Source organism: Saccharomycopsis crataegensis (genome assembly GCF_037102585.1).
Source record: "Saccharomycopsis crataegensis DNA, jcf7180000000084, whole genome shotgun sequence".
In the NCBI taxonomy this organism is placed as follows: domain Eukaryota; kingdom Fungi; phylum Ascomycota; class Saccharomycetes; order Ascoideales; family Saccharomycopsidaceae; genus Saccharomycopsis; species Saccharomycopsis crataegensis.
This window is the reverse complement of record NW_027043829.1, coordinates 3,767,346-3,794,954: the sequence shown is the minus strand read 5'-3', so window position 1 is coordinate 3,794,954 and position 27,609 is coordinate 3,767,346. Positions and strand designations below refer to the sequence as shown.

The 27,609-nt window shown below is 36.5% G+C and overlaps 8 protein-coding genes across 8 annotated transcripts; 5 read left to right on the top strand and 3 right to left on the bottom strand. All coding sequences in view use genetic code 12, as the record gives it.

Annotated features, from left to right (window-relative positions):
- Positions 1-215: 215 nt before the first annotated feature.
- Positions 216-11,555, bottom strand: TRA1 (histone acetyltransferase TRA1; the record flags this gene model as incomplete). The annotated part of the gene is made up of 1 exon (XM_064998195.1): positions 216-11,555. One exon carries the CDS (start codon positions 11,553-11,555, stop codon positions 216-218), a length of 11,340 nt encoding a protein of 3,779 aa, XP_064854267.1.
- A 1,407-nt stretch (positions 11,556-12,962) lies between these two features.
- Positions 12,963-15,263, top strand: SAP1 (putative AAA family ATPase SAP1; the record flags this gene model as incomplete). The annotated part of the gene is made up of 1 exon (XM_064998194.1): positions 12,963-15,263. The coding sequence occupies one exon, from the start codon at positions 12,963-12,965 to the stop codon at positions 15,261-15,263; it is 2,301 nt and encodes a 766-aa protein (XP_064854266.1).
- A 546-nt stretch (positions 15,264-15,809) lies between these two features.
- CAJ1 (Caj1p) lies at positions 15,810-17,099 on the top strand (the record flags this gene model as incomplete). Its single annotated transcript, XM_064998193.1, has 1 exon — positions 15,810-17,099. One exon carries the CDS (start codon positions 15,810-15,812, stop codon positions 17,097-17,099), a length of 1,290 nt encoding a protein of 429 aa, XP_064854265.1.
- A 680-nt stretch (positions 17,100-17,779) lies between these two features.
- On the top strand, positions 17,780-18,640 carry DASC09_045930 (uncharacterized protein; the record flags this gene model as incomplete). Its single annotated transcript, XM_064998192.1, has 1 exon — positions 17,780-18,640. One exon carries the CDS (start codon positions 17,780-17,782, stop codon positions 18,638-18,640), a length of 861 nt encoding a protein of 286 aa, XP_064854264.1.
- A 400-nt stretch (positions 18,641-19,040) lies between these two features.
- On the bottom strand, positions 19,041-20,501 carry DASC09_045920 (uncharacterized protein; the record flags this gene model as incomplete). The annotated part of the gene is made up of 1 exon (XM_064998191.1): positions 19,041-20,501. The coding sequence occupies one exon, from the start codon at positions 20,499-20,501 to the stop codon at positions 19,041-19,043; it is 1,461 nt and encodes a 486-aa protein (XP_064854263.1).
- Positions 20,502-21,725: 1,224 nt separating this feature from the next.
- On the top strand, positions 21,726-22,706 carry DASC09_045910 (uncharacterized protein; the record flags this gene model as incomplete). Its single annotated transcript, XM_064998190.1, has 1 exon — positions 21,726-22,706. The coding sequence occupies one exon, from the start codon at positions 21,726-21,728 to the stop codon at positions 22,704-22,706; it is 981 nt and encodes a 326-aa protein (XP_064854262.1).
- Positions 22,707-23,929: 1,223 nt separating this feature from the next.
- Positions 23,930-24,910, top strand: DASC09_045900 (uncharacterized protein; the record flags this gene model as incomplete). Its single annotated transcript, XM_064998189.1, has 1 exon — positions 23,930-24,910. One exon carries the CDS (start codon positions 23,930-23,932, stop codon positions 24,908-24,910), a length of 981 nt encoding a protein of 326 aa, XP_064854261.1.
- Positions 24,911-26,642: 1,732 nt separating this feature from the next.
- SYF2 (Syf2p) lies at positions 26,643-27,254 on the bottom strand (the record flags this gene model as incomplete). Its single annotated transcript, XM_064998188.1, has 1 exon — positions 26,643-27,254. One exon carries the CDS (start codon positions 27,252-27,254, stop codon positions 26,643-26,645), a length of 612 nt encoding a protein of 203 aa, XP_064854260.1.
- Between the last annotated feature and the right edge of the window lie 355 nt (positions 27,255-27,609).

Here is a 27,609-nt window from a genome sequence, read left to right as displayed (position 1 = left end):
CTTTGCATCTCGTGGATGAACAACCACAGAAGGAAAAAAAAAAGTTCTACAATAACCTCAACATAAACAAACATCATACAATAATATACATTCATAAGCAATAAGGTAAAACACAAAGGAAAAAAAAATAAAATATAAGTTCAACAAAAATCTTGACAAAAAAAATTAATAGATGAGAAAGAAAAGAAAAGAGAAAGAGAAAAAAAAAAAAAAATTCAAAGATAAGGCCTCCATAAATAATCCAATTGTGCAAGACTTCTTGGATTAACCGCACTGGCAATCATCTCATTCACAAATTGGGTGGTAATTGGTGTATTTGATGAAACATGGCCTACTCTAGCAATTTTGGTTATAATCAAATCAACATTAACTCTAACAATATCCCTCAAGTGGGGCCCTTGAGCACTACTTTGTAAATTCTGGGCAAACCACGAGATAACTTCGTCCCTAACAAACAAGCTCAAGAAATTCTCAATGTCAAACTCAGAATTGGACAAGCATCTCGCAAGAACTAAAACGTACACCGACAAAATACCTTCAAGACCAACAGGACCAATCAATTTCTGAATGTTTGGACTCAATCTGAATGGTACCGCCTCAGGATTGCTGAAAATCGGAATCTTTTGCTCTTTATCATCAACACTACTATTTGAGCCACTAGAATTATTACCATTGCCGTTGCTCTGCGGTGGCTTTTTATTTGGCTGACTAGTCTTATTTGGCAACATTTCAGAAGTCCACACCGATCCAGAGTTCATATTGATATGAATTTTCTGTGGTTGACGAGACGTGATACTCATCATATGGGTCATAAAAATAAAAGAGGCATATTGTGAAGTGAATTGGCGTCTAAATAACCAAAAGTCTTCGAACTTAGGGTAAGATTTCACAAAATAGTCGTGTACGATGGTGGATGGAACATATAAAGTCTGCACCGCACTAAAGATTTCGGTCATGGTACTGATGATATCAGGTTTTGGTAATCTCGGATCAAATGTAGCCTTGAGCTTCTCAGTGATGTAGAAAAATGGTTCTTCCACCTTTTGTTTCTTTTCACGACAAACCTGTTCATAAACCTCTTGTAAAGTGATATCACTGCTGTCATTAGATAAAATCCTGATGTGAGGAGAAAGTGCCACAGCGACAGGAAGGGTGAGACTAATATTTCTGGAGCGGCATTGGACATTTCGAACGAGACCGCCATCAAAGATCCGGAAGAGTTGGAAAATCCGTTCCTCACGCCTAGAGTGTCTATTGGATGGGAACTGCACGGCAAATTGATGAATGGAACCATCTTTACCTCTGATTTGCAATCTTTTATAACAGGCATTGAATCCCCGAACCACCTCCAAAGTAGGTAAAAATCTTTCAATTTTGACAAAGTAGGTATTATTATCTTTATTCAACAAGTATTGCCCAGGGATTTCAATATCTTCAAACTTTTGGTGGTGGAATTCCGTCAAATGTGGACATAAGCTTTCAAGATTGATTTTATTGAATCTTCTATCCAATTTATTTTCGAATCTATCCTTCCATTTAATTAATCTCTTGATATAAGTCTCATAACTTGGTTTGGAAATGATAAAATCTTTCTCAAACTCAGCTCGCACTTGTCTAGTCAATACCGTTTCTGCAAATTTGATAAGATTGACCACCATATGGTTCGGTAATTTTCCATCTCCTTTCACATTCAACATTCTATTGAAGGATTGCATCCCATCGTTATATAAGGCAGCGACAAGTCTGTAAGCATCTTCATCGGCGCTAGATTTGAATCGTTGTGTGATTTGGGCAACCAAAGATTCTAAAGATAATGCCAATAATGGATACGAAGTTTTCGAAATATTCATAATATCCTCAACATGTTCCCATGGATGACCATGTCCGCCAGATTTGGCATTCCCACCATCATCAGTCTTGTCAGACTCATTCACTGAACCATCATGTTTTATACCTGAATTCTTTAGCGGGATAAGAGAATCTTGGGCTATTTGCTTTTGAATGGCAAGGAAATCTTCTTTTGTGGTTCTCAACGGGAAATGAAGGGCCTGTGGGTACAGCTTAGCGATTAAAATCAAAATATTTCTGACAAACTTCGCTTCTTTATGAGATAAAGAGGTCAACAACTGAGGAATATAAGTGATCCAATACCATACTGGGATTTCACCCTTATAGTTTTGATATTGCGATGCCAATGTACCCTTTTCATCATCCAAACTGATAATCCATAAAATCAAGGCGAGGTACCTTCTAGATTTTGAATTTTTGTAAAGGCCAACGGCATGGAGGAAACAAATCAAAGAGCTTTTAGCATAATCCATCACTTCATTTAAATCAGTACTCTTATTTGACTGTTTGAACAATTTATAATTATATAACCCCCATTTAGCCCAAGCTTTTGCCAAGTTACTATCAAGTTGGATGGCAGTCGCAAATGCATGATTGGCTTTATCTTGGCTGTTTAATTTAGCCAAAAACATACCCTTGAGAACAAAGAATTCCGCCTTTTGCTGGGTGCCAAAATACGCCAAATTGGTATTACTAATAACATCTAGACCAGTGTATAACTCCTTATCATTTTGATAATAACACTTCACTTGCTCAATCAACTTGAGAAAAGCTTCCATAATTTCAATATTTGGCAAGTTATAAATCTTGTTCAACTGAGAAATGCAAACCTCATCTAAACCATGCTTTCTAGCAACATGAGCAAATCTGTTTATGACACAAGCGGTTTCGTGGTACCCACAATAAACTTGTGAATATGTGTTTCCCTTTCCAGCTTGTAAGAATGGAATATATATATTATTCACAAGCTGGAAGAAATGTTGACGCCAGACAATAAGATCATTCCAAATATTAATATCATCCCAGACATTTGGTAACCTTTCTCTCCAAGCTTGTAGGACTCTTTTGAGTTCTTGAGACTTAACTTCAATGTTCTGACTATTAGTGGTGACTAAGGAATTATATATTTGACTAGCTTCGTTGAATTCAACGTACTGTTGGAAAACATGAAGCATACTAACATGAGCTCCGGTAAATCTCGTTGGCAAGGAAGCCCATTTCTTTAATGCTAACTGAGTACCTTCATCACAAAGCTTAAGAACATCATTCATGGTTTTCTTTTGCTGGGCAAAATCCTGAAGGCATAAAAATGTTTGGAAAGTTTGACGTCTTGGAGTTGGCACATCAATGACGGTCTTTACCGATTGTTCCAACGGCTCTTTATCATCGTTCCAATTAGCCACACGCCAACCACACTCTAATAACAAATCGGTATAATTTTCGTGTTTGGAAAGCTCAGTTAGAATGTCCCAATGTTGCAATTTTTCAGCACACGAAATCCAATTATCTTCCCAAAGTGAATATTCAGATTCACTATACGGCAACGCTCTAGTACGAGCTTTAATCTGGGCATTTTCATAGTATCTCATTGCCATGTCACACATCCCAATTTGTTCAAACAGAAGAGCGCTATTTGTCAAAGCATATTTAGCCCTTCTTCTCCACAAACCATAAAACATGTCCTTATCCTCAACTGACATATAGACTTCCAAAAGAGCATCGTCAACAGATTCGTCACCCCCTGCTTGATTGAAAGTAGTGGATTGGGATTCCAAATCTTGGATTGTTGAATAGTAGGTGTTGAAGGCAGTGCTCAAATATTTCGATAAATGAGGAGGAATGTGAAGATCATCACATTTACAGGCACCTTCTAATAGAGCCTGAACCCCATTTAGTATGCTACCGCTAGCTCTCAAGTGATAGTCTTTTGATAACAATGACGTGAAACAAGTGGAAAAATCAGCCTTTTCTTTCCGTGGGATGCTTCCATAAGCAACAGGGAAAACATCCACCCATGCCATTTTAATACTATTAATATCATTGTGTAGAATTTCAACAAGTGGAGCAATAACATCGCCGGCAGTAATTGAGCGAGCATTAACAATAAATTCATTATGATTATCCAAAAATTCTTTTAATTTGCTATTCGATGGTTCCGCACTGGTAGTGGATGGTTCAGATATATCCAAGTAACCCAATGGAGCAAACTTATAACTACCTGGTTTCAACTGAATCTTGGCATCTTGGTTGAAAGAGCCAAACATCAATTCCAAAGCTTGCATTAGCCAAGGGAAATCCCCAAGGTCTTCCCAGTTTTGTTCTTTAATCACATAGTATAATCTGTGTTTTATATCAGGTTGCAAGCTGTCTGCAAGAATCCTCATAAATCTTTGTCTGATGCCCACATCAATGAATCTAGTCCCTAGTAAAAAGGAGTGCTCCAATCTCAGAGTCAAGTCAGCAGTCTTTGGGCTTTTATCCTCAAAAATTTTGATAATAATCTTTAGGTAATCCTTTGACAAGCTCATTGGAATCTCCCTTCTTGGTTCATATCCCATCATCTTTGATAATATAGCAGCTTTTTCTTTATGAGTTGGGTACGCACCAACACTAGAGAAAATCCATTTATAAACAACGTCAACTATATGCTTTGATAAGTCTTTGTCATATGATCTTTCGATGAATTGGGCCAAAATAGACAAGAAAATACGTCTGTGGTCTCCAAAGTATGAAATTCTAATGGTGGCGAAGTCCAAAATTTTGCTCAATAGCTTGGCAGTCATTCTTGCTTCTTCTTCAACTTGTGTACTATTTTCTTGAGAAATCTTTTGAGTCATGGTTATAGTAACATGATCTTTGCATAATTTACCAAAAGTTTTGATGATACTAGGAATTAACGGCGTTAATCTTTCTGGTTGATAATAGGTGACGGTAGAAAACAAAGTAATACCAGCAGCCAATGATGCAGTGTTACCAAGATCAGAGGATATTACCGATATCAACAAATTCATAAAATTTTTAACATCTTCTGGCTCTGAGTCTTCATAACTTTCTTCAGTGATAGCCTTCAAAATAATCCTCAACACCCTTTGCAACACTTCTTGCAAATCATGGTTATGTGTTTTTATAACTTTGATCAACAATCTTTGTAGTGCTTTCAAATTATTAATGATCCATTCAGAATCCTTATTCTCCAAAGTAATGCCTAGAACTTCTAGAGTGTTCCAACAATATCCCAAAATACTGAAATTACCACTATTCAAATCATTTGTTAGCAAAAATCTTTCAAAAATAACCAATGGAATGTTAATTTCAGACCATAATTGCGTCGAATCATAAAGAACAGACAAAGCCCTTCTTCCCAAATCAGTTGATGAGCATCTGGAGGTGCTAATGCACAAATATCTAATTAAGAATGTCACAAAAGCCTCTTTTTGACCAGTTGGAATCCTGTACTCAAGGCTGGCAGCCAACTTCTCATCATAATTTTTCTTATCCGCAAATTCCTTAACCCCAACATCCTTCATTTCTTCGTCCTCGTCTTTGAAATTTGGAGCACTGAGTTTTTCTTTTCTAAGTTTGTCTGCTCTCTGCTCCCATTTCAATATCAATTCCGACAATTCAATAGCAAGAATTTGATTATCTGTGGATGGGTTAGGTGAAATTGTCAACTTCCCCATCAGGTTAATAGCATTGGATAAGAATTGATTGCGAGCTTCAAAAAATAACTCTTCATGCTCAACCATGAATTTATAGACATTGAAAACATTATTCACCACGAAATTATTCTCCTGAATTACTCTTCGTGGCCATTTGATCCATGATTTGTCCTCGTCATTCTGCTTCATACGTTCCGGAATAACATCTGCTAACAAATCCAATGACTGCTTTACAAGATATCGAGCATCAACATTATTGGCCCTTAGCAATGCAAAGAACATATGAGTGGTGATCTTGACATGTGTATCATAAGCGTTGATAAAGTAACAGTTGGTCAAGTAAGCAGCATATTTAGGAATAGTATCATCAAGCTTCATCAAATTCCAACTAAATTTAATCACATCCTTTCTAATTGGTTCAATCTTCGCTGGTGAAAATTTTAATAGTGAAGCAGTTAACTGAAGTAACTCAAGTCTGTATGAATCTATTTCTCCCGCTGTGTGACCCACAATTGATTCATCCGTAGATTGCCAAATATTAGTGTGAGCTAAGGTGAGCCATTCTGGTGTGTCATCACCGTATAACAAATCAAGGTTGCTGTTAACTCTTGCCTCATTCAACAATATTGGAACACAGATTTTTTTGAGAATATAAACTTTAGTCGGGATTTTATAATTACCATCCACAGCTATCTTCACACATCTGCTCAAGAATGATTGTCTAACAGCAATATCTTTTGTCTTGATAATATTTTCGGCAATGAAGTCAACTAGTTGGAGATTGACCGTTAGTTTGTGGATTGTTAAGAAGTCAACCAAGGAAAATAAGAGATCATCGTTTTTAGAGACTTCAAAAGATTTAATCAAGACTTCCTGTAATTTATCAATTGAATAAAATATTTGAAAATGGTTTTGTTGATTGTAAGGATAATTTTGAAACTCTCCTATTATTTTCTGGCCAGCTTGGAATAAATTAACAAATAGTTCCTTATGAGATCTAGTCCAAAGGTCATCATCCACCACAACAGAAACAATATCAACAAGGTTAGCAAATTTCGTAATGCTTGTATTAAAATCATTTTCACAGGCTAAAGCTTCGAAGAATTTCGAAACATTATTTTTTGTTACCTTTTTCAATTCTGGACATTTGAGAACAAAGTAAGTATGAATATTTTGCATCTTTCTCGAAGAAAATTCTTGGAGGAAAAATTCCGATGCCTCATTTGGATACTCGTCAAGATATTTGACTATTGGCTCTCTGCAAGAGGAACCTTTCACGCGTCTAAGATTGATCTCAACTTTTTCTAAACATCTCAATACATCAGGAATAAAAATGTAAGCTTTTGGAGGCAACAAGTGAAAAATGTTAAAGATTGAGTTGAGAATTTGAATGACTTTGTTATTAGAAAGATCAAATCCTGCAATTTGATTCAACAATTCCGGCATAGCCCATGAGTTGGCATGATCGAGCAACTTTTTACCTATTTCTACCTTGAAATAGTTCACCAAAACTACCAATAATCTTGCCAACGTTTGCAAATTGGACACTGACAATTTTCTGTAATCAGAAAGATTCATTAGCATTGGACGAAGACCGCTTTGCAATAGTTCTCTTGGCAATTTGCTATTCTGTGAAAGCGCTGACTTCAAGCCAACATGGGAAGCATCTACAATTGTCTTCTCAGAGGCACCCAAAGTCTTAAAGAAAACAGCTAGAATTCTAAGCCTTGTCAAGCCTGGTTGAGTCATGGTATATTCTGGTTTAGACAAAGCCACGGTCAAGAGGTTGATACAAACAACTCTAAGTTCTGTCAACTGTTCACGGGTTTCATAATCAATTAAACGGTCTGTTGTAGTGAGCATTGAATCTTCAGCTTCAACCAAATTCACCACTTCTAACAATAGTCTCTGCATTTCGTCATTAAATTCAGCTTCCTTATGAGGAAGACCCAACCAATAGGTTATGGCTTCAATATGGCCAATTTGCATTAAGAAAGGCAAAGCCCGTAAGGGTTTGGCGAAAATTGGATGTAAGAGGACCGTTTTGCACGAAGAAATCAAGTCTATCTTCGACACGGACGAAAGATCTGACAAAATCTCGATTGCCAATTGTGAAGTTTTTCTAACTAATGAATTTGGACTTGCCAAGTCATATACCAAGGAGCTAATCAATTCGTAAGGCAATTCGTCGACTGACGTAGCACCCTTGTTACAGCCACCAATAATTTTGATTATGAGGCTTTTAGCAGTATTGGTAACCAAAGCAGGCATGATATCTGGAGTATCGCGCAAAACATAGAATAATGCGCGCACCAATTCATGTTGGAATTTTCCAAACCATGTAATTGGAATACCGGTATCATCAATCATAGTCTTTAATCCTAAGACACCACCCAACTTATTATAATACATTTCGTCATAACAAGAATGATAGAACACAGCAATCAATGAAGAGTGCAAACCAAATCTGAGACTATTTTCAATTGAGCCAAAAATGATTTCGCAAGCATCACAAATTTGTTTGACAGCAACAATACCAGCATTTTTGACCTCTGTGATATTGTTACTTAGAGCATAGTTAATAACATTAAACATGATATTAGCATCCAAATATACTTTCCCTTCCCCATCTGAAACCGTGAAACTGCGTTCATGCTTATATCTTCTGATTAAGCTTCTAGTGATATAGAGTTGGGTAAAATGGTTACACAAATTGGTAATTAATCCGTGCACATTGGGTTTGAGTTCGTTGATGCTTGAACAATAAAAGATAGCCTTCCATAATCTTTCAAATAATTGCTCTTGATTATTGAATTTTCTTTTGTCGATTATTGTCTCGGTTGAGAGCGGCTTTATTTTCATTTGTTCTTCCTTTATTAGAGAATCAACCGCAGATTCAATCAAACTTTGATAGTTTTGAGGGACTTCGCTAGTATCCACAAAAAGCATCAACACGGCAGAAAGGTACTTGAAAGCGTTCGCACGATAATGGATTGTTAACTTCAGATTAGAATGTAGTCTAGGATCTTCCAAAATATTAATAGCAGCATTAACACCAGAGGAAATTGAGACAAATGATTGTCCTTTAATACCATTGATATCAAAAACTGCTTCCACACTTTGAGTCATCATTGATTGGTCCTGTAAATCTGATGAAGGTTTAATGAAATTTCTATTTCTTCCGCCAAATTTCCCTAAGATCCTAACAGCAGTATGACTATGGACGTGTAAATGAGGGCGAGGCTTGAGATGTTTACAAAGAGCCTTCATAACATCATCAATAACCGGTTGAATGATCGGATCAAAATAGTTGGCGTTGAGATTGTCAACACATAATTCCAATGTTCTTAAACCTTGGGTGACTAACTCCAGTGAACCGTTAAGAGCCAACACAAGTGGCCTCATCAATAGATGTAGCATTGATACTAACTTACTCAATCTGACTGGGATAGATAAACACAATTCAATACAGGTATCCCTTTCTTGTGGTGACCTAGCAGACTCAATCAACTTATTCAAGGACTCTAATAATTTTTGCATTAATGGCATTACTTCTTTATAAAGTTTCTCAAATCTCCCGCCACCAATACTCTTGAATAAAATCCTAATAAAATAGAAGTATATCAATGGTTCGTTAGCTGTAGTTGAGTATTTCAACGATTGCAATATAAGCTCATTCAAGTGGGGTAATAAGAATTCCTCATTTTGAGCTGGATATAAGTTCAAAGAGAGTAAAAAAAGTTTGAACAATCGAAGTAGAATATGGGCATTCATCAAATCCAATGCACCTAATTCATGCAATCTTGATTTTAAGTAACTTATCAATATCCCCATAAAATTACCTGACACCATTTCATTGCTCAAAAAAAAGTGTGGGATGTGAAGCAAGGCAGGATTTTTATTCATTTGATCGACTAAAAGCGGGAATTGATCTTGCATTATTTCATTGAACATTACGGGATCTATCCTCATAAAAATTAAAGATATCGATTCCATTAGGTCTTTTTCATCTTTGGTGGCCGTTATTGGAATATTTGGATATTTGATATCAAATGTGGACTTTTCACTCATCTTATTTAATTGAAGTACAGCAGCCTTATCAGTTTGGAAAAAACGAATACACAAAATCGATTCTCTAAATAAATTTTCAAATATCAATAATTCTTCATAACTGAAACCTCTAGCCACACTATCCCATGCTTGTTGATTTTGATCGGTCGCTGGCGGAGCAATATTAGTTAATTTAAGATGGCCCACCATGGGTTTCAAATAATTTACTAAATTCCTGATCAAGTATTTGATATCCTTAAGAGAGTCCAGTGAGCTTTTTTTGAAAATCTGAATAGGTAAATCATCCTCAAGATGATATATCGAAAGCTTCTGGTCCTCTTTTCCATCAACGTTATCATCATCCAGATGGCCATTTTTTGTCATGTTAATGTCTTCATCGCAGGAAACGGCTTCGAATTTTGGAATATTCGAACATTCATTTGCCACAATAGCATCAATATCTAATTCCTTTTCATCGTTTAAAATTACCACTTTCTCATCCAACAAGTCATTTTTTGGCATTTTACTGTTATTGGCTTTAATGTAATCGTCTTGTCTACTTTCAAGTTCCACTTTTCTTGCTTCATACTTTCTGTGTTGTTCCATGTAATAATCATATTTGTGGTTCAACTTCGCAAACCTTCGGCAAAAAGATTCCAAAATTATCATGAATAATTTCCGGGCTTCTTCTTTAGGCAATTTCACGACCCTTTCCAATAAGTTCAATAATAATTTCGCGCACATAAATGTAACATTTGCATTCAAAGAATCATCTTGCAATATTTTGCTGAACATCAGCACAGCTTTCCAGACTTGTTCTGAAGTCAAATCAGCTCTGATATTATGAACAAAATCGGCAATAGTACTATATGCCAAAGGCCTCAATGTTTCGCGACACGTTAGACCATCGCCGAGAAGTATTGATTCATCAAAAAATAAATCTAGTTTAGGAATGAAAATTGTCTTATATGGAGTCGATAAAATATGACGGGTGGCATGAAGTAATTCTTTCTTTGCTGCTGCCAATTCGCTTGGACAGTCCTGGAGTAATCTAACCACCAAATCCGGAATAACATCATGAAAATTTGCAAAAAATTCTGGAGAGTAATCTCTGATGAAAATGTATGCAAGAAATGAAGTAGCTTTAACTTGACTAATGATAAAATCCCCATATAATGATCTGTTTTTTATTCTTTTAGATACTGAAGTATATTTATTACCCTTAGCCTCCGCTTCCAATCTTTCCTTCCTTTGAATATCAACCTCTAGCTGCAATAATGCTATGATTCTCGGAATGAAATCAAGAAGTACTTTATTCACCAATTGCTTATAAGAAGAAAGCAAAGAAACCATAGTGATTGGGCATTCTGATAGTGTTTTGAAAGAGTGGAGGGAATGTAACAATTCTTGCTTAGAGTCATCGTCGCTAGGAATTGAATTGAAATCCTCACTTTCCCCGATTTCAGTTGGTGATGACGAGGGATTGTGAGAGGTACTTGATGCATCTTCAGTGGCATTTTCATTGAACCACTGTTGTACCATTTGAGGGGAATTGGAATAAATTTCATAGATTATTTCAATGAACTCCTCGACCTTATCAAATAAATTATTTTTGTATGATTTATGAATGCTTGTTATAATTTTTATACATAACACCCCATTTTCTTCATTTTCAGATCTCAATGCAGTGGTGATGGTATCTAACATGATGGTTTTGTACTGGTCAAATGTATCATTAAGAACCAATCTTTGGATAATCTCTAATATTGATGATCTTATCTTGTGTTCATATGTCGAATTATAGAAGCTAATTGGGACTTCAGTTAAAAGGTCTATGAACATTGGAATCAACTTCTCAAGAAAATAACTGTATTCCTTAGCACCAAGGAAAGACTCGATTATATCACATAATTCCGCAAGAACTTGATGTTTGGCTGATAGATCGATATCACTACCCAACTTTTCGACAAATAAATCGATTTGATTTGTGTAACTCATGTCTTTCTTGGTATTTGATTCAAGTTATTATGGGCTGCGTTTGTAATCAACGTCTAGGAAAAAATACAAACATACAAAAAAAACACAAACAAATGGCGACTATCAATAGTAAAAAAATTGAAAGAAATAGACCCTTTCTGGGACTTCAAACGGTCGAAAAACTACCTATTTTTGATGGAGATATGCTTTATTTCAAATAGACACCGATTCCTGTATATATGAAGATGGATTATCCTTTGTTTGTGGTAGTTTTGACTGAATAATTTCTACTTCTACTGCGTTCTACAACCAATAGGTCTCGAAAATTTGGATTTTGGAGGTTTTTTTCTTGGGTCACGTGTAGAGGATGATACACCTTTAATAAGGTGCCTGTAGACTGTAGAGTTACCCTGTTTTGTAAATTTTTCACTATAAAAGTGTCGAAAATTCACAATTCAGACCTAACTTTCATGATTTCTTCTCCTTTTCTCTATCGAAAGTTAACCAACTAACTGTGAATTTGGCAGGATATTAGTATGGCAGGATATTTGTTTGTATCACGTTCGGCTGAACGAACTGATTTTATATCATTAGTCTGGTTGAGGGTGCTCCTGCTTATTAACTTAAGAGGGGTTCCTAGTGGTATTAAACTGATTCTGTATTTCATGTGGATATTTTGTTGAAAATTGTTAGAGAGATCAATATTGGTTTCAAGAATATGTTGCTTTGATAAGTGAGCAGTGTGTCCCGTAAAATCAAGACATTTTTTTTTTTTTGCATCAATTTTCTTTTTTTTTGTAAGTTTAGGATTTACTGTAAATTCAAATTAAGTCTCTCAAAAATTGCCTGATCGATAGTTTTGCACTTAAGCAGTCCAATCCAGTTTTAAGGCTGTAGGCAAGCAGCGGTTTGGTAAAAAGAAAAAGAAAAGCCAATTTTGATTGTTATATGTTCACGTGAATCTATTCTGGTTGTGAGCCTCGGTAAAGACCTGCACTTTAGGAACTGCGGTTGGAGATTGCCACCCATTGACAGGCAGCACTCTCAATAAAAACCCTCCTTTATCAAAATTATCATTCTATGATGTCATGTGATAACTGTTCCGAAGATTCATTCCCTCTATTATTTTTTTTCTCCATTTTGTGATCCTTCCAACATCAGCAATCCATCGATATTTATCGTTTTTTCCCAAGCATAATCTCTTACAATTCTTTCGTTCTTTCGCTACATATAGCTCTCAGTTTTGTAGATTAGGAGCTTTATTTAAATGATAAAATAATCAAAATATCGTTTGTTGCTTATCTCTCATTCCTTGGTTTGCATTCTTTGGCTATATATATATTATTTCTTTGCTATACCCGGCTAAGATTGTGCCCCATTGATAACAAAGGCAAACCCTTAATTTTCCAAAAACAACATACCATTATCATGAATTTTATGAAAAAAAGACCTCCGCAGCCGATCACAAGTTTACAATCTCTTTTCAAGAAAGCTACTGATTCATCAATCCAAAACTATGAACTTGAAAAGAAAAATGAAATAAAAAAATCATTCCAAGGTTGGAAATATCTTCATACAACTATTCTTTATGAGTTAGACCATTTGAGCAAGTCATATAGTTTAAGTGACTTGACTAGTGAAGAAAATTTCATCTATACTGAGATTAAATATTTAGATGGCAAGGCCAAAGAAAATATGAACCGTTTAGAAGTGTTATTGATGAGGGAAATTGCTGAAATGAATAAATCTTATCAAAACAGAAGTATCGATAGCTCAAGCCTGAGTCTGGCCAGCACCAATAACCAAAATGAACCAAGAGCAATGCTAAAGACCTTACGCTCCCCAAAATCAACATCAAATGTTGGTAACTCTTCCAAGTTTCATAGCAGGAGGTACTACCAGTCGTCCTCCAATATTAGTCCATCAGCGTCTTTGATTTCGAAAACCGCTGCTACAAAGATCTGGAAAGATGAGGAAAAATTGGTGCAAGCAACTGATGAAAAAGATACTGCTGACAATTTATTCAAGGATTTTTCTGGCATTAGTGATCTAAATGAAGTTGCTGTTTCTAAAAGTTCTAACCACTCTTCTGGAGAATATTCCTCTTTGAAGAGCAAGATATCGGCTCCAGTGCCATTGAAACCCGTTAAATGCGGTCCAAGTCCTATTTCTGAAAGAATTTCAAAGTTCAACAAGTTGAATGAACCAATACCAACACAGAGACCATTATCGCCAAAGAAATTGACATCAGAGGCAAGACCAGCTCCAAAGACAGCTCCAAAGCCAGCACCAAAACCAAAACTAAAATCGCACCATCTGAAGCCAAACGTAAAATCGCCGCAACAAAACCCAGTCTTTAGACTTAATCCAAGCGACATTGCCTTGAAAGCTTCTAAAATTTCTACTAATCAAAGCCTGAAATCACATACTGTGAAATCTCCCGCCTTAACTAAATATTCGAGTCTTCAAAAACCACCTGCAGCCAAGAAAACACATTCTGCTCCAAATTCTAGAGTGAATTCTCCAAAAGTTAATTCAAAGAATAACCTGAATGCTCTGAGATCTAATCTTCTAGCAACAGCAACAAAGAAAAGTCTTTCGGTCGACTCGATATCTAAGAAAGCAACGGAGACTAGTGATTTTAATTTTTCCAACAATGATGAAAAGGATACTGAAACCTTATCTGGTGGTAATAATAAGACTGATTCTGATGATGAACAAATGAATGGAGTTAAAGAATTGGAAATTAATGAAACTGAAGTTCAAGAGGTGATGCAGGAGCGTATCATCTCAGAAATCAAGGGTATCGATGAAGCTGCCGCCAAACAAATTTTTAATGAAATTGTTGACCAAGGTGATGAAGTTCATTGGGAAGACATAGCGGGTTTGGAAGTCGCTAAAAATTCCTTGAAAGAAGCTGTAGTTTATCCATTTTTAAGACCTGACTTGTTTTCTGGCTTAAGAGAACCTACAAGAGGGATGTTATTATTTGGACCTCCGGGTACTGGTAAGACAATGTTGGCCAAAGCGGTGGCAACCGAATCCAAATCAACGTTTTTTTCTATAAGTGCTTCATCCTTAACGTCCAAATATTTAGGTGAATCAGAAAAGTTGGTGAGGGCCTTATTCTTGCTTGCGAAAAGATTATCTCCAAGCATCATATTTATTGATGAAATTGATTCTTTGTTATCTGCTAGAACTGATAATGAAAATGAGTCAACTAGAAGAATCAAGACCGAATTCCTCATTCAGTGGAATGGGTTGTCTCATGCGGCGGTGGGACAAAATAAGGGAGATTCTAGTCAGCCTCGTGTATTAGTTTTGGCGGCGACTAATCTACCTTGGAATATTGATGAAGCTGCTAGAAGAAGATTTGTTAGAAGACAGTATATTCCACTACCTGAAGGGGAGACCAGGAGAGCCCAATTTGTAAAAATGTTATCACACCAGCAGGGTGCATCGAGTTTCAGTGACTTGGAACTTGATGAATTAGTTGCATTAACTGATGGATTTTCTGGTAGTGACATTACCGCATTAACAAAGGATGCTGCTATGAATCCGTTGAGAGAGTTGGGCGATAAATTATTATTCACTCCAAAGGAAGAAATTAGGGGCTTGACATTGAAAGACTTCAAGGTGAGTTTACAATATATCAGACCTAGTGTCAGCGAAGAAGGATTAGCGAAATTTGATGAATGGGCCTCGAAATATGGCTCTTCGGGAGCTTGAAATATAGAATACATGAGCCTAGCTTTATTATACTACAATATCCAGTTTGGCGACACTTGATACCACTGGTCTCTTTTTTATCATATCTTAACTAAAAATTAAAGAAAAGTATTGTCTTCACATTTTTTCCTCTAATTTAGTAATGATGACCGGTTTTTCTCTTCTCTTCTTATTTTTTACCGTTAGATAATGTTTTTCGATTCACCTATATCTTTTTTCTTCTTCATTTTGGTGTATTATATAATTGTTATATTTTAAGGTCATATATATATATTGCATTCATGAGTATTTAACGATATTAATTTCGTAAAGAAACATCCTTCACTCAAATGGTTTATTCATTGGAACCCTTGTATTGGTGTACATAATTACCAGCCCAAAAAAAATAATCTTGAAACCAGCAGCCCAAAAAAAAAAAACAATTGACAAGCCACAAGCAATCACCAGATAATTTCAAAAAAAAAAAAAAGATTTCCCCAGCAATTGCCCAAATTTATTGCTTCTGTGATTGTCAATTTTTTGATTTTTGTTGTGCCCTTTTGAACCATGGTTAAAGATACCGAATATTATGATCTCCTAGGGATTTCCCCAACTGCCAATGATGCGGAGATTAAGAAGGCGTACCGTAGAAAAGCGATTCAGACCCATCCGGATAAGAACCCAGACGACCCAGAGGCGGCCAAGAAGTTCCAAGCGATTGGTGAAGCCTATCAAGTGTTAAAGGACCCGGGATTGAGATCTCGTTATGATGAGTTTGGTAAAGAAGAGGCGGTTCCAGAAACCGGGTTTGAAGATCCTTCAGAGTTTTTCAGTTCGATCTTTGGTGGTGAGGCCTTCAATGATTGGATTGGGGAATTGTCTTTGATCAAAGATCTTTCGGAGACCGTGGATGTTTTGGATGCTGAAGAAGAGGGCAAAGAAGGGGCTGACGAGGCTTCTGGAAGCAAAGTGGATGAAACTTCGATGGCAGCTCATGACTCCGAGTTTGCTCAGGCCCAAAATGATGCCAAAGCTCAAGCTGATAAATTGAAAAAGAAAAAAATGACCAAAGAAAGAAGAGAGAAATTAATGAAACTTGAACAGGAACGTAAAGAAAAGAAGAAGAAAAGAGTAGACGAAGTTACAGAAAAATTGCTCAAGAAGATCGAAACATATCTCGAGGCCAGCAAGAGTGAAGATGGATTGAAGAGCTTTGATGCGAAATTGGACAAAGAAATCGAGGAATTGAAATTAGAATCCTTTGGGCTTGAATTATTACATCTTATTGGTAAGATCTACGTTAATAAGTCATCAGCTTTCATTAAATCGCACAAGACGTTTGGGATCTCAAAGATTTTCACCTCGGTGAAAGAAAAGGGTTCTACTGCTAAATCTGCTTGGGAAATATTATCATCCGCCGTCGATGCTCAAATGACAATGGAAGAAATGACCAAAGATCAAGAAAAGAACCCAGACGCCTGGGACGATATCAAACAACGTGAAATGGAAAGAACCATCACTGGTAAGATTTTGGCAACTGCTTGGGTGAGTTCGAAGTTTGAAATTCAGGGGGTGTTGAGGGATGTTGTCGACCAAGTGCTACATGACAAATCAGTGAGCTCTAAAGAAAGAGTCAAGAGGGCTCAGGTGATCCATTACATTGGTGCTAAATTCAAATCAACTAAAAGAACCGAAGATGAAGCCCAAGAAGCTAGAGTGTTTGAAGAAATGGTTGCTGAAGCAGCAAGTAAGTCGCGCTCTTCTAAGGGCTCCAAAAAAGCCCAAAAAGACAAAGAAAAATTTTTCAAGAAGGACGAAAGTAAGAAAGCAGCTTCTGGAAGTTTATTTGAAAGCTGATTGATCGTTTTTTTGTGAAATTTTCTGTTTTTTTCCTTTTGAATTGTTGTTGTTTGCTTGTGTTGAATTACTGTCCATTTATGGATATTGCTATTTTTGCCGATGTTATTATAATAGCTTTCGTTACTTTTCTATAATATATTCAGATGGTGTTATTAATACCTTTTTTGTTGTTATTTTCTTTTCGTAGTTTTTATACCAGAGTTTGTAACCTCAATCCATACTACACCGAGATTAATGAAGAGTCTAGCTGAGCCAAGCTATTAGAGGAATATATAATTATACACATCCATCGGACAACACAACAATAAGTATACTTTTCTTATGGGAGAATATTTCCTTAGATAACAACATGATGAACCACGGGATGGTTATACGGATCCACCACGTTGTCACATTCTTTCTTATTCACATGATCGGTCACGCCATCACTTTTTTTTTTTTTTTTTTCTTTCTTTCTTTTTTCGCGAATTCGCGACAAGGCCAAAAAAATGAAGGTCTAAGGCTGACATCAATCACCACTCCCATAAAATATCACAAGATAACACAAGATATTCAAATCTTTTTTCCTCCTTGTTTTGTACTCTGTTAACCCTGCTTGTTACTTACAACCACACTTTATATCTACTTCAAAAATCATATTATTAATCGCCCCTGCTCACAAGACTTCTATCAGCATAATGGCAATTCTCTCCTCTGACTCACCAAAGACCTGCAACATTGGCAGCGGCTCCAACAAGAAAACAAATGTTAATGTTACCGTTTCTTCACATTGTACTAATTTACAGGCTCATCATGATGAGGTTGAGCTTGAGTTTGATTTCGACGGCTGGCAAACTGATGGGTTGGAAGATGGCGATTTTGAGATGATGGCTGGTGACCCTCATGATGATGGCGACAACGATGACGACGATACTGGGATCAATCAGTTGTTATTTAATCACGATGACCATCTGCATGACTTCCTGATGGAACATGATGATGACGAGTTACATCAGCACAGGTTATCGACCATGAGCTTTATAAAGACATTGAAGCCCATCATCAAGCCCTCTCATTTCTCAGCGTGTTCCTTCCACCAAGTTGAAGAGCATCACAGGATCACAACGACAACAACAACAACCAGAACAAGAACTCGAAGCGTAGATTATTCATCCATCAGTGAAAGAGACTATTCAGATATGAACTACGAAAGTGAATCCTCTCAATCTTCGATATGCCTCTCCTTAGTTGATGGACAATCCACTAAACATGTTACCACCACTACTACAAAGACTGGTATCAATCAACAGCATGTCAACTCAAAGAAGGTTCGTTTCAACACAACCACATCGCTAATTGGCGTCAGTGAGCTTGATACCTCTGAGCTTCCTTCTCAGAAAACTCTTCATGAAATTTGTCGTGAACGCAGACTTTTGAAAGCCCAGCGTAATGACGATGATTATCTTCTATTTGAAAATGACCCAGATTTCAAAGACCTTGAATGTTTGACACAGAAGCTCACTAGGATAAATGCTTCTTTAACGAAACTACGTGTTTGAGCTGAAAGCATTTGCTGTGCTCTATTCTTCTTTTTTTTTCCCCCATTCTTCACGTCTCCCTTTAGCTTGATCTATTTTTTCATTCATCTATGTCAAGCTTGTACATTATTGTATTATAAATTTGAATGTTTAATGACCCCCTCCCTATTCCTTATGATTTTTCTGCATCTTGGTTTCTTTTTTTCCAAGCAGAGTGCTTGTTGATTATTACATATTCGATACAGTGGATTTCTTCCATACTCAGTTATCTTTGTAATCTACATTCATATTTCTCATACTGAGAAAATCTCTTGAGATTATTCGATTATATTATTGTACACGGAGAAAAGAAAGAAAAAAAGAAAAAGAACAAAAAAAAAGAAAAGAAAGGAATCTATCTCACTAACAGATGTTTAAAAGTTCACCAAGACATGGACTTATAAAACTGCAGATAATCACTAACGGTATTGGCACCATTAAACAACAAATAATCATTTGGAATTTCTTGACTATTGACCCCCGACAATTTTCCTTTGCTACCTAATGCCTGTAGAGCTCTCTTGACATTGGCTGGGCTTAATACTATATTCAGAATTTTAAATTCCGATTCTGCTTCGGGAACTAACGAAAGCAAATAAGCAACAACCCCCGCAACATGTGGTGAAGCCATCGAGGTCCCACTGAGCCAGGCTACCTCCTGGTTGCTTGGACCAATGTAATCGGATTGGATATCCAATCCTGGGGCCCAAATATCCACGCACAGACCGTAATTAGAAAAATCGGCTCTGGTGTCGTTTACCGTAGTGGCACCAACGGTGATCGCCAGAGGCGATGCTGCTGGAGAATAGTTACAGGCATCATCACCAGAATTTCCAGCAGCAACCACAACATGGATCCCCAGAAATACTGCTGCCTCAATGAGGTTATTAACAGCTATCGACAAGCTACCGCCTATCGATGCGTTAATCACCGACCCCCGGAACCCTGGAGTGTTGGATCTTTGATGGTGGTCATTGATGGTCCATTGCAACCCCTGGATGAGTTGGGTGCACGAGGACTGTTTATTATTATCCAAGACCTTCACCGATATGATATTGGCCTTCTTTGCCACACCGTAGAACTCTCCAGCTGCAGTACCAGCAACATGAGTTCCATGGCCTTGGAGATCACCATTTTCATCTTGAGAGAAATTAACTTCGCCAATGACCCTGCCATTGAAATCTTTATGAGATATTTGGATACCAGTATCAACAACGTAGATATTTACCCCTTCGCCGGCATAATCAGCAAATACAAACGGACCAGATGGCTGATATGGCACTTTATCACGCTGAGAGATTCTTTCGAGCCCCCAAGGTGCTTCGTATTGTGTTATGAACTCATTCTGGGCAGTTATAAAGGTATCTTGCTCGATATACTTAACGGTGTTACTCTCGGTGATTGTTTCAAGGGTTTCTGGTAAAAAGAATCCGGCATATCCAATGAAATTGTTGGTGACATTAAACTCTGTGATGATCCCACCATTTGTAGAAGTATTATTTGCTGCCCTTGTGGCATTGAAGAACGAGTGTTGAGTATCATTTATACTTGAGGCTGCAATAACTTGTTTATTTTGAATCACTTGCTTATGTTGAATCATATCGTTTGCCAGAAGATTATCTTTGAATATCACAATGTATTTATGAGGAATCAGATTTGCACCACCATTGTAAATTGGTACAGTTTCTGAGCTAGAATTTAAAGTATGGTTCAAAGAGCTTGGTGCATGATAGTCTGGTATTTTCGATTGTTCTCTTCTAGCTATTGAAGGAATCACTAGTGCGCTGCTGATTGTGAAGCATAATGAGAGAACTGTGAACGCTTGAAAGTTGAGAAATCTCATGACGTTCAGCTATAAATATAAAAGAAAAAGAGATAGAAAAAAGGTATTATGAAATATTTGCAACTGAATTTGTTGAGAGAAAAAAAAATATTAAGATCTTTCATTCGAGGCGAATACTATCTTTTTTATTTATTCGTGGATATTTATTTTTGTGGTGGAATCCTCTTGCTCATACCGTTGATGTTCAGCGAATGTCGCCAACGGCATTTCTGGAGCCTGGAAGGGAATGTTCTGCCAAATACCTGGAAGTTGGCCCATACATACCATAATATATCAACTAAACTGACAGCCAAAAAAGGATTCTTGGCAATTTCTTGGTATTTCCACTTAATTATTTTCTTCTATCGTATTATTATTATTAATAATAATAAATTAAAAATATTGAAAAATATCTTAACCATGCGTAACCTAATTCGGAAGCCCAGCGATATATCTTCCAAAGAAAAAACTAGGAAGTTCCAATTTAAAGATAATTACAATCTCTTTTAGTGCAAAAAGCACAATATTCCTTTTATTTATTACTGTATTAGCCGCAACCATTGATCACAACAAGAAATTTTGAATCCTTAGCTGACACATGCATGCATCACTTTGTGTCAATTATTTTTTTTTTTGAAAGCTTAATGTTGTAATGATTCAGTCAGCACCACGATGAATGAGCTAAGAAAATTTAAGACTCGTTGATGGCATTGGTTTTCTGTGATGGCAGTGTCAAATGTAGCAATATTCGGGACCATGGAGTCTCGCAAGTATATTTGATGTTACACATTTTATCCATTTCTTTTCCTGGGGCATCTTATAATAATAAGATTGAGAGAAATTGACCAAAGCACAAGTTCCCAATAACAGTTACAATTTCTGCACATGTATTTTTTCATATATTATTTATTGGATACTTCCCCTGTTTATCTAACAAAAGAAAATATTATGAGACACTATACTTTCTCTATTCATCCGTCTTTGACTACACCACTGACTATCGCTGAAACATTCAGCGTCTCCGAGCAAGCAATAGTGCATCAAAATATGTATCAAGAAGCGTAAGCGCAGATTTTAGTGCGTATCTGGGAAAAAGCTGAAACGCTGAAGACAAACTAACATTGTTCTGGAAATTATAGATATATAATGTTGGTTCTTTCTGATTTCGATAATCTCTTCAGCTTCATGAATACGCTTTCATTTTTCATTCTATCATAATATCAACCTATAATAAATATCATCAAGATGCAACTAATCCCAATACTATCAACATTAACACTACTTTTCTCCACCTCGCTTGCAGCCTACGATGCAAACTCCAAGAACAATGTGGCTGTATACTGGGGCCAAGGCTCCAACCAGGAGAGTCTCGGGTATTATTGTGAAAGAGGGGATGTTGATATTGTCGTGATTTCCTTCATTAACTACTTGAACTCCACTTATGTTGGTTTCAATTTTGGGAACGCCTGTTGGGGGCCAGAATGTCCTCTCATTGCTGCAGACATCAAGAAATGTCAAGCTCTTGGTATCAAAGTGTCACTATCCATTGGTGGGGACGAAAGATTAGGTGACTATGGATGTACCAGTGATGCCGATGGAGAAGCAGCAGCGCAAATGCTTTATGACATGTTCAGTCCTAATGGTAATCCAAAAGTCACCAAACCATTCGGCGACGTCACCATTGATGGGTTTGATTTGGATATTGAAAACTTTAACCAAAAGGGTCAAATTGCCATGTTCAAGAAGCTCAGAAAGCTTTTCGCTAAAGAGAAAACCTTGATTTTATCTGCTTGTCCTCAATGTCCATATCCTGATTCCAATGTCAATGACGTTATGGTCGACGAAGAAGTGCAATTAGATCTTGTATTCATGCAATTTTACAGTAATGCAGGCTGTAGTATGAACAATAAAGATGGTTTTGCTAACTCATGGAAAACTTGGGCGAATTTCATGGAAAACGTTACCAATTCAAAAGACATGAAAATGTACGTCACTTTACAGGCTTCCAAGTCTAACGAATACCATACCAATGTATCCTGGGTCAATGAACAATTGAAAGGTAAAATGTCTGACTCATTCTTCGGAGGCATTGGTCTTTGGGATGCCACAGTGGCCACTGAATGCACCGATACTTCGATTTCCGGAGTATCGCAAAATTACATTCAAGGCATGAAAAACCTTCTCAGTGGAGTTTATTCCAGTTTGGTTAAGAGGGATGAGTTGTAATCCAATTATTATCATGCTATCGGCTGTTCTGGATTCCTTTTCATTGAACCATTTTTATTTCTCAACTGGGTCTTATATCTCTTTCTTATTTATATTTTCTATTCAGTTCTACATCATACTGTATTTTGCACTAACTTATTGATTGGTTATTTCTAATAATCTTTTGCTTCTCTTTAAAATCGTATTACATTTAATTATAGAATCTTTTTTTTTCCCCTCGCGTTATCGTTAATAATAATAATAATAATAAAAATAATAATAATCATATTTAGAAATATTGAAAAATTTCCCCTGCCATCTTTACGAAACATGTGCCGCAATTTGTAGCCGAATTGGGAGGTTCAGTGATATGTCTTCCAAAGAAAAAAAATAGCAAGTTCAAATATAAAAGACACTTGCAATCTCCTTCACTTATCTTAGGAATCATAATTTGAGCTCTTATTTGAAAAAGACTATGAGAATCAACGAGAATTCTCTACTGCTCCGTTGTTTTTCTTTTGACAGCTTAGTGTTGTAATGTCCTGTTCAACACCAGCACTACCTATGTGCAAGATCATTAGTGCTACATGAATAAGTGAATATGATTCCAGATTCATTGACAACATTAGTTTCTTTGATGGCACTGTCAAGTCTCGCAAGTATGTATACTATGTTTGAAAAGCATTAGCAAAGAACAGCATTCTATATTGAGAAAAGGGATAAAACACCCTAACAGCTTGTATTAACTATTAAATGTACTCTTTTTATTCATTCCTTTTCTTGGGAGAAATTGGCGAAGCATATGAGTGATATTCAACTTGAATTTATTACAACACAAGTCCCATAACAATTACAATTTCTGCATATGTATTTTTTTGTTTCATATATTATTTATTGGATACTTCCCCTTTTTATCTAACAAAAGAAAATATTATGAGATACTATACTCTTTTCTATTCATCCGCCTTTGACTACACCACTGACTATCGCTGAAACATTCAGCGTCTCTGACAAACATTCGTGCATCAAAATTTGTATCAAGAAGCGTAAGCGTAGGTTTTAGTGCATGTGGAAATAAGCTGAAACGATGAAGACGAAGCAACATCATTCTGTAAATTATTTATATGTGTATGCATATACATATATAATTGGCTCTTTCTCATCTCTATGACCTCTTCAGTTTCATTAATACGCTTTCATTTTTCATTCTATCATAATATCAACCTATAATATATATCATCAAGATGCAACTAATCCCAATACTATCAACATTAACACTACTTTTCTCCACCTCGCTTGCAGCCTACGATGCAAACTCCAAGAACAATGTGGCTGTATACTGGGGTCAAGGCTCCAACCAGGAGAGTCTCGGGTATTATTGTGAAAGAGGGGATGTTGATATTGTCGTGATTTCCTTCATTAACTACTTGAACTCCACTTATGTTGGTTTCAATTTTGGGAACGCCTGTTGGGGGCCAGAATGTCCTCTCATTGCTGCGGACATCAAGAAATGTCAAGCACTTGGTATCAAAGTATCACTATCCATTGGTGGGGACGAAAGATTAGGTGACTATGGATGTACCAGTGATGCCGATGGAGAAGCAGCAGCGCAAATGCTTTATGACATGTTCAGTCCTAATGGTAATCCAAAAGTCACCAAACCATTCGGCGACGTCACCATTGATGGGTTTGATTTGGATATTGAAAACTTTAACCAAAAGGGTCAAATTGCCATGTTCAAGAAGCTCAGAAAGCTTTTCGCTAAAGAGAAAACCTTGATTTTATCTGCTTGTCCTCAATGTCCATATCCTGATTCCAATGTCAATGACGTTATGGTCGACGAAGAAGTGCAATTAGATCTTGTATTCATGCAATTTTACAGTAATGCAGGCTGTAGTATGAACAATAAAGATGGTTTTGCTAACTCATGGAAAACTTGGGCGAATTTCATGGAAAACGTTACCAATTCAAAAGACATGAAAATGTACGTCACTTTACAGGCTTCCAAGTCTAACGAATACCATACCAATGTATCCTGGGTCAATGAACAATTGAAAGGTAAAATGTCTGACTCATTCTTCGGAGGCATTGGTCTTTGGGATGCCACAGTGGCCACTGAATGCACCGATACTTCGATTTCCGGAGTATCGCAAAATTACATTCAAGGCATGAAAAACCTTCTCAGTGGAGTTTATTCCAGTTTGGCTAAGAGGGATGAATTGTAATCCAATTATTATCATGCTATCGGCTGTTCTGGATTCCTTTTCATTGAACCATTTTTATTTCTCAACTGGGTCTTATATCTCTTTCTTATTTATATTTTCTATTCAGTTCTACATCATACTGTATTTTGCACTAACTTATTGATTGGTTATTTCTAATAATCTTTTGCTTCTCTTTAAAATCGTATTACATTTAATTATAGAATCTTTTTTTTTTTTTCATTTACTTTCACTTTTGACTATTGTATATTGTATTGCGCTTTAGCACCGTGGCTAGTGTGCCTTTTTTTTTTTTTCTCTAGGAAAGAATGATTCCCATTACCTTGAATGTTCAGTCTTGGGTTTAAAGGAAACGTCATAGCCACCATGACTCCAAAAATATATGTAAATTCGCACCAAGTGCATTTGTCTCGCTATATGTTTGTTAGATAAAACATAATGTGAAAGAAAAAAAATAGGACGTGATTTCTGTATGGTAAAAGAAGTGACCCACCAATTTATTCCTACCTCTATGAAATCATAATAGAGCCTCTACACATGTTTCTCTTACCAATAAAACCAAATTGAACTTAGTAAACAAGATATTTAAAAGACGTCTTTTAGAGTGGTACTACTTGGTGTATTAATACTCACTGTTGTGAAAAACACGGTGTCGTTCATCGTAGTTTAATATCCTTGTATTGGTGTTATTAGTCGAAGACATATTGTAAATCATTTCTTATTTTAGCTACATGCTCATAATTAGGGAGGGAAGGATTTTTTTTAGCTCAATATATTCCACGCTGAGCTTCAGTTATCTAAGAATAAACTCGTTGGTGTTATTATTATTCTTCTTCTTCTTAATCTTCCTGCTCTAGGCTTCCTCTCCCACCAAAAGGTAAGATATTATATGTATATATACTTATTCTGGCCATAGTAACAGCTAGACATACCCAGGAAACTTATACTTGATCAAAAAGTAACTGACAACAGAAAGAAAATCCACACCACTATCGCAGTGTTCTTATCAATCCGTAGATCATTTGTCGGGACTTCAAGCAACAGAAGGACCTTTCCATAATAACACTGAATTCCGCGAAAAATAACTTGGATTTATTTTTACAATAGACAAATAAATAGAAAACGTATAGTATGATGAGTCAACATGGGCAATTTGATTATTATATAGAATCATTAACTGAGAAACCAACCCATAATTAAAACAGCGAGGAGCAGAAATTTATTCTATCTGTCCACTATGATAGAGTTGTTTCAACTATCATACTGCATCATTTTTTTGGTCATTGATAGCGATGGGACTAATCCCAGGTGAAATGTGTAAATATTCTCGGTCTTTTGGGGAAAATTTCGTCTTTAGTAGCAAAATCGTGAACGCACAGATACAAAAAAAAAAAAATCCGCATATATAGACAGATACACAGAATATTTCGAGCGATTCACAATCAATTGGCTTCAAAGAAGTCTTACCAAAGAGATATGTCATTATGAGAATTTTCTTACTTGAATGATGTTCCATAAAGATTTATCAATCCCTGAGCTTTTCATTCTGTTAAAGCCTAAGAGAGCCACCAGAGATGACTCGTAAACCGCCTTGGTATTATTATTCACAGCTAGATTGAATAGAATAGAAAAATCATGATTCTATATAACCAAAAATTTTGATAGTGTTCCTTTGAAAGCGGAAACCAATATTGGAACCACAGAACATCCGTGGAAAACTAAGATACGATGGCACTCACTCTATATGCTTATCATAATGTCTGGCCAATTTTTCATTGAATTCTTTGTTCTTTCTATTAATATACAAAGTTGTGTCTTTACCGTTTTTCAATTTATTTTTGTTCGTCTTTGTGATTTTTGCATTCTGCGAGGATTGTAAACTCCCAGTGTACAATTCAATGGTTTGTTTAGAAGGTTGATGATCGAACTGATATTCCCCATCATTGGAATCAACGCTGGCATCTTTGATACCCAAAGATAATTTTTTCTTAGAAATTTCGTTTATCTTTTTTAGGTAAGTTCTTTCTGCCAAGATGTTTTGGTCATTTTGATTCTTGGACCGTTGTTCGACCGACAGATTTTTCTCATGCCATTTCTGGTTATCCTCTACCGAGTAATTCCATAGCTTCTTGCGCTCCATCTGTTGGTTGGTGAGCGGATCGTCCATCTTTAACAAAGCCAACTCGGCATCCTGTTGTTTTTGTGAATGTTTTTGCAAGGCAGCGGGGGTGGTAGAGTTTCTAGAGTGTTCTCTGTAAACGTCGGATTTATTCTGCGATTGTGCTAGAGATCGCTGTTTCTGTAGCTGTTTGAATTTGCTGAGCTTATCTTTTGTGGTGGATGACATCATGACAGGATTATCTTTGAAGCATAATAATGAATAATCTTACCATCATCTCACGATAATCAAATGATCTCACAATGGTGATTTTTTTTTTTCCTATGATGACCGGGTGCACTACCCCACCAACGCTCATTAACTGTCGTGATGGCTGGACAAGTATATATGTTTTTTTTTTGTATTAGATGCTGTAATGGGTGTATATATATTATATATATATATATATATATCTTCACCAACGTATCTTGCCAGTCCCACCAGCCACCAGCCACCAGCCTCCCCGGAGATCGCTCGAGGAGCTTTTGGCGCAATGGCGTCTGGTGGTGCCTCAAGCAACCTCTCTCTCTAGCAAGTCTCACCT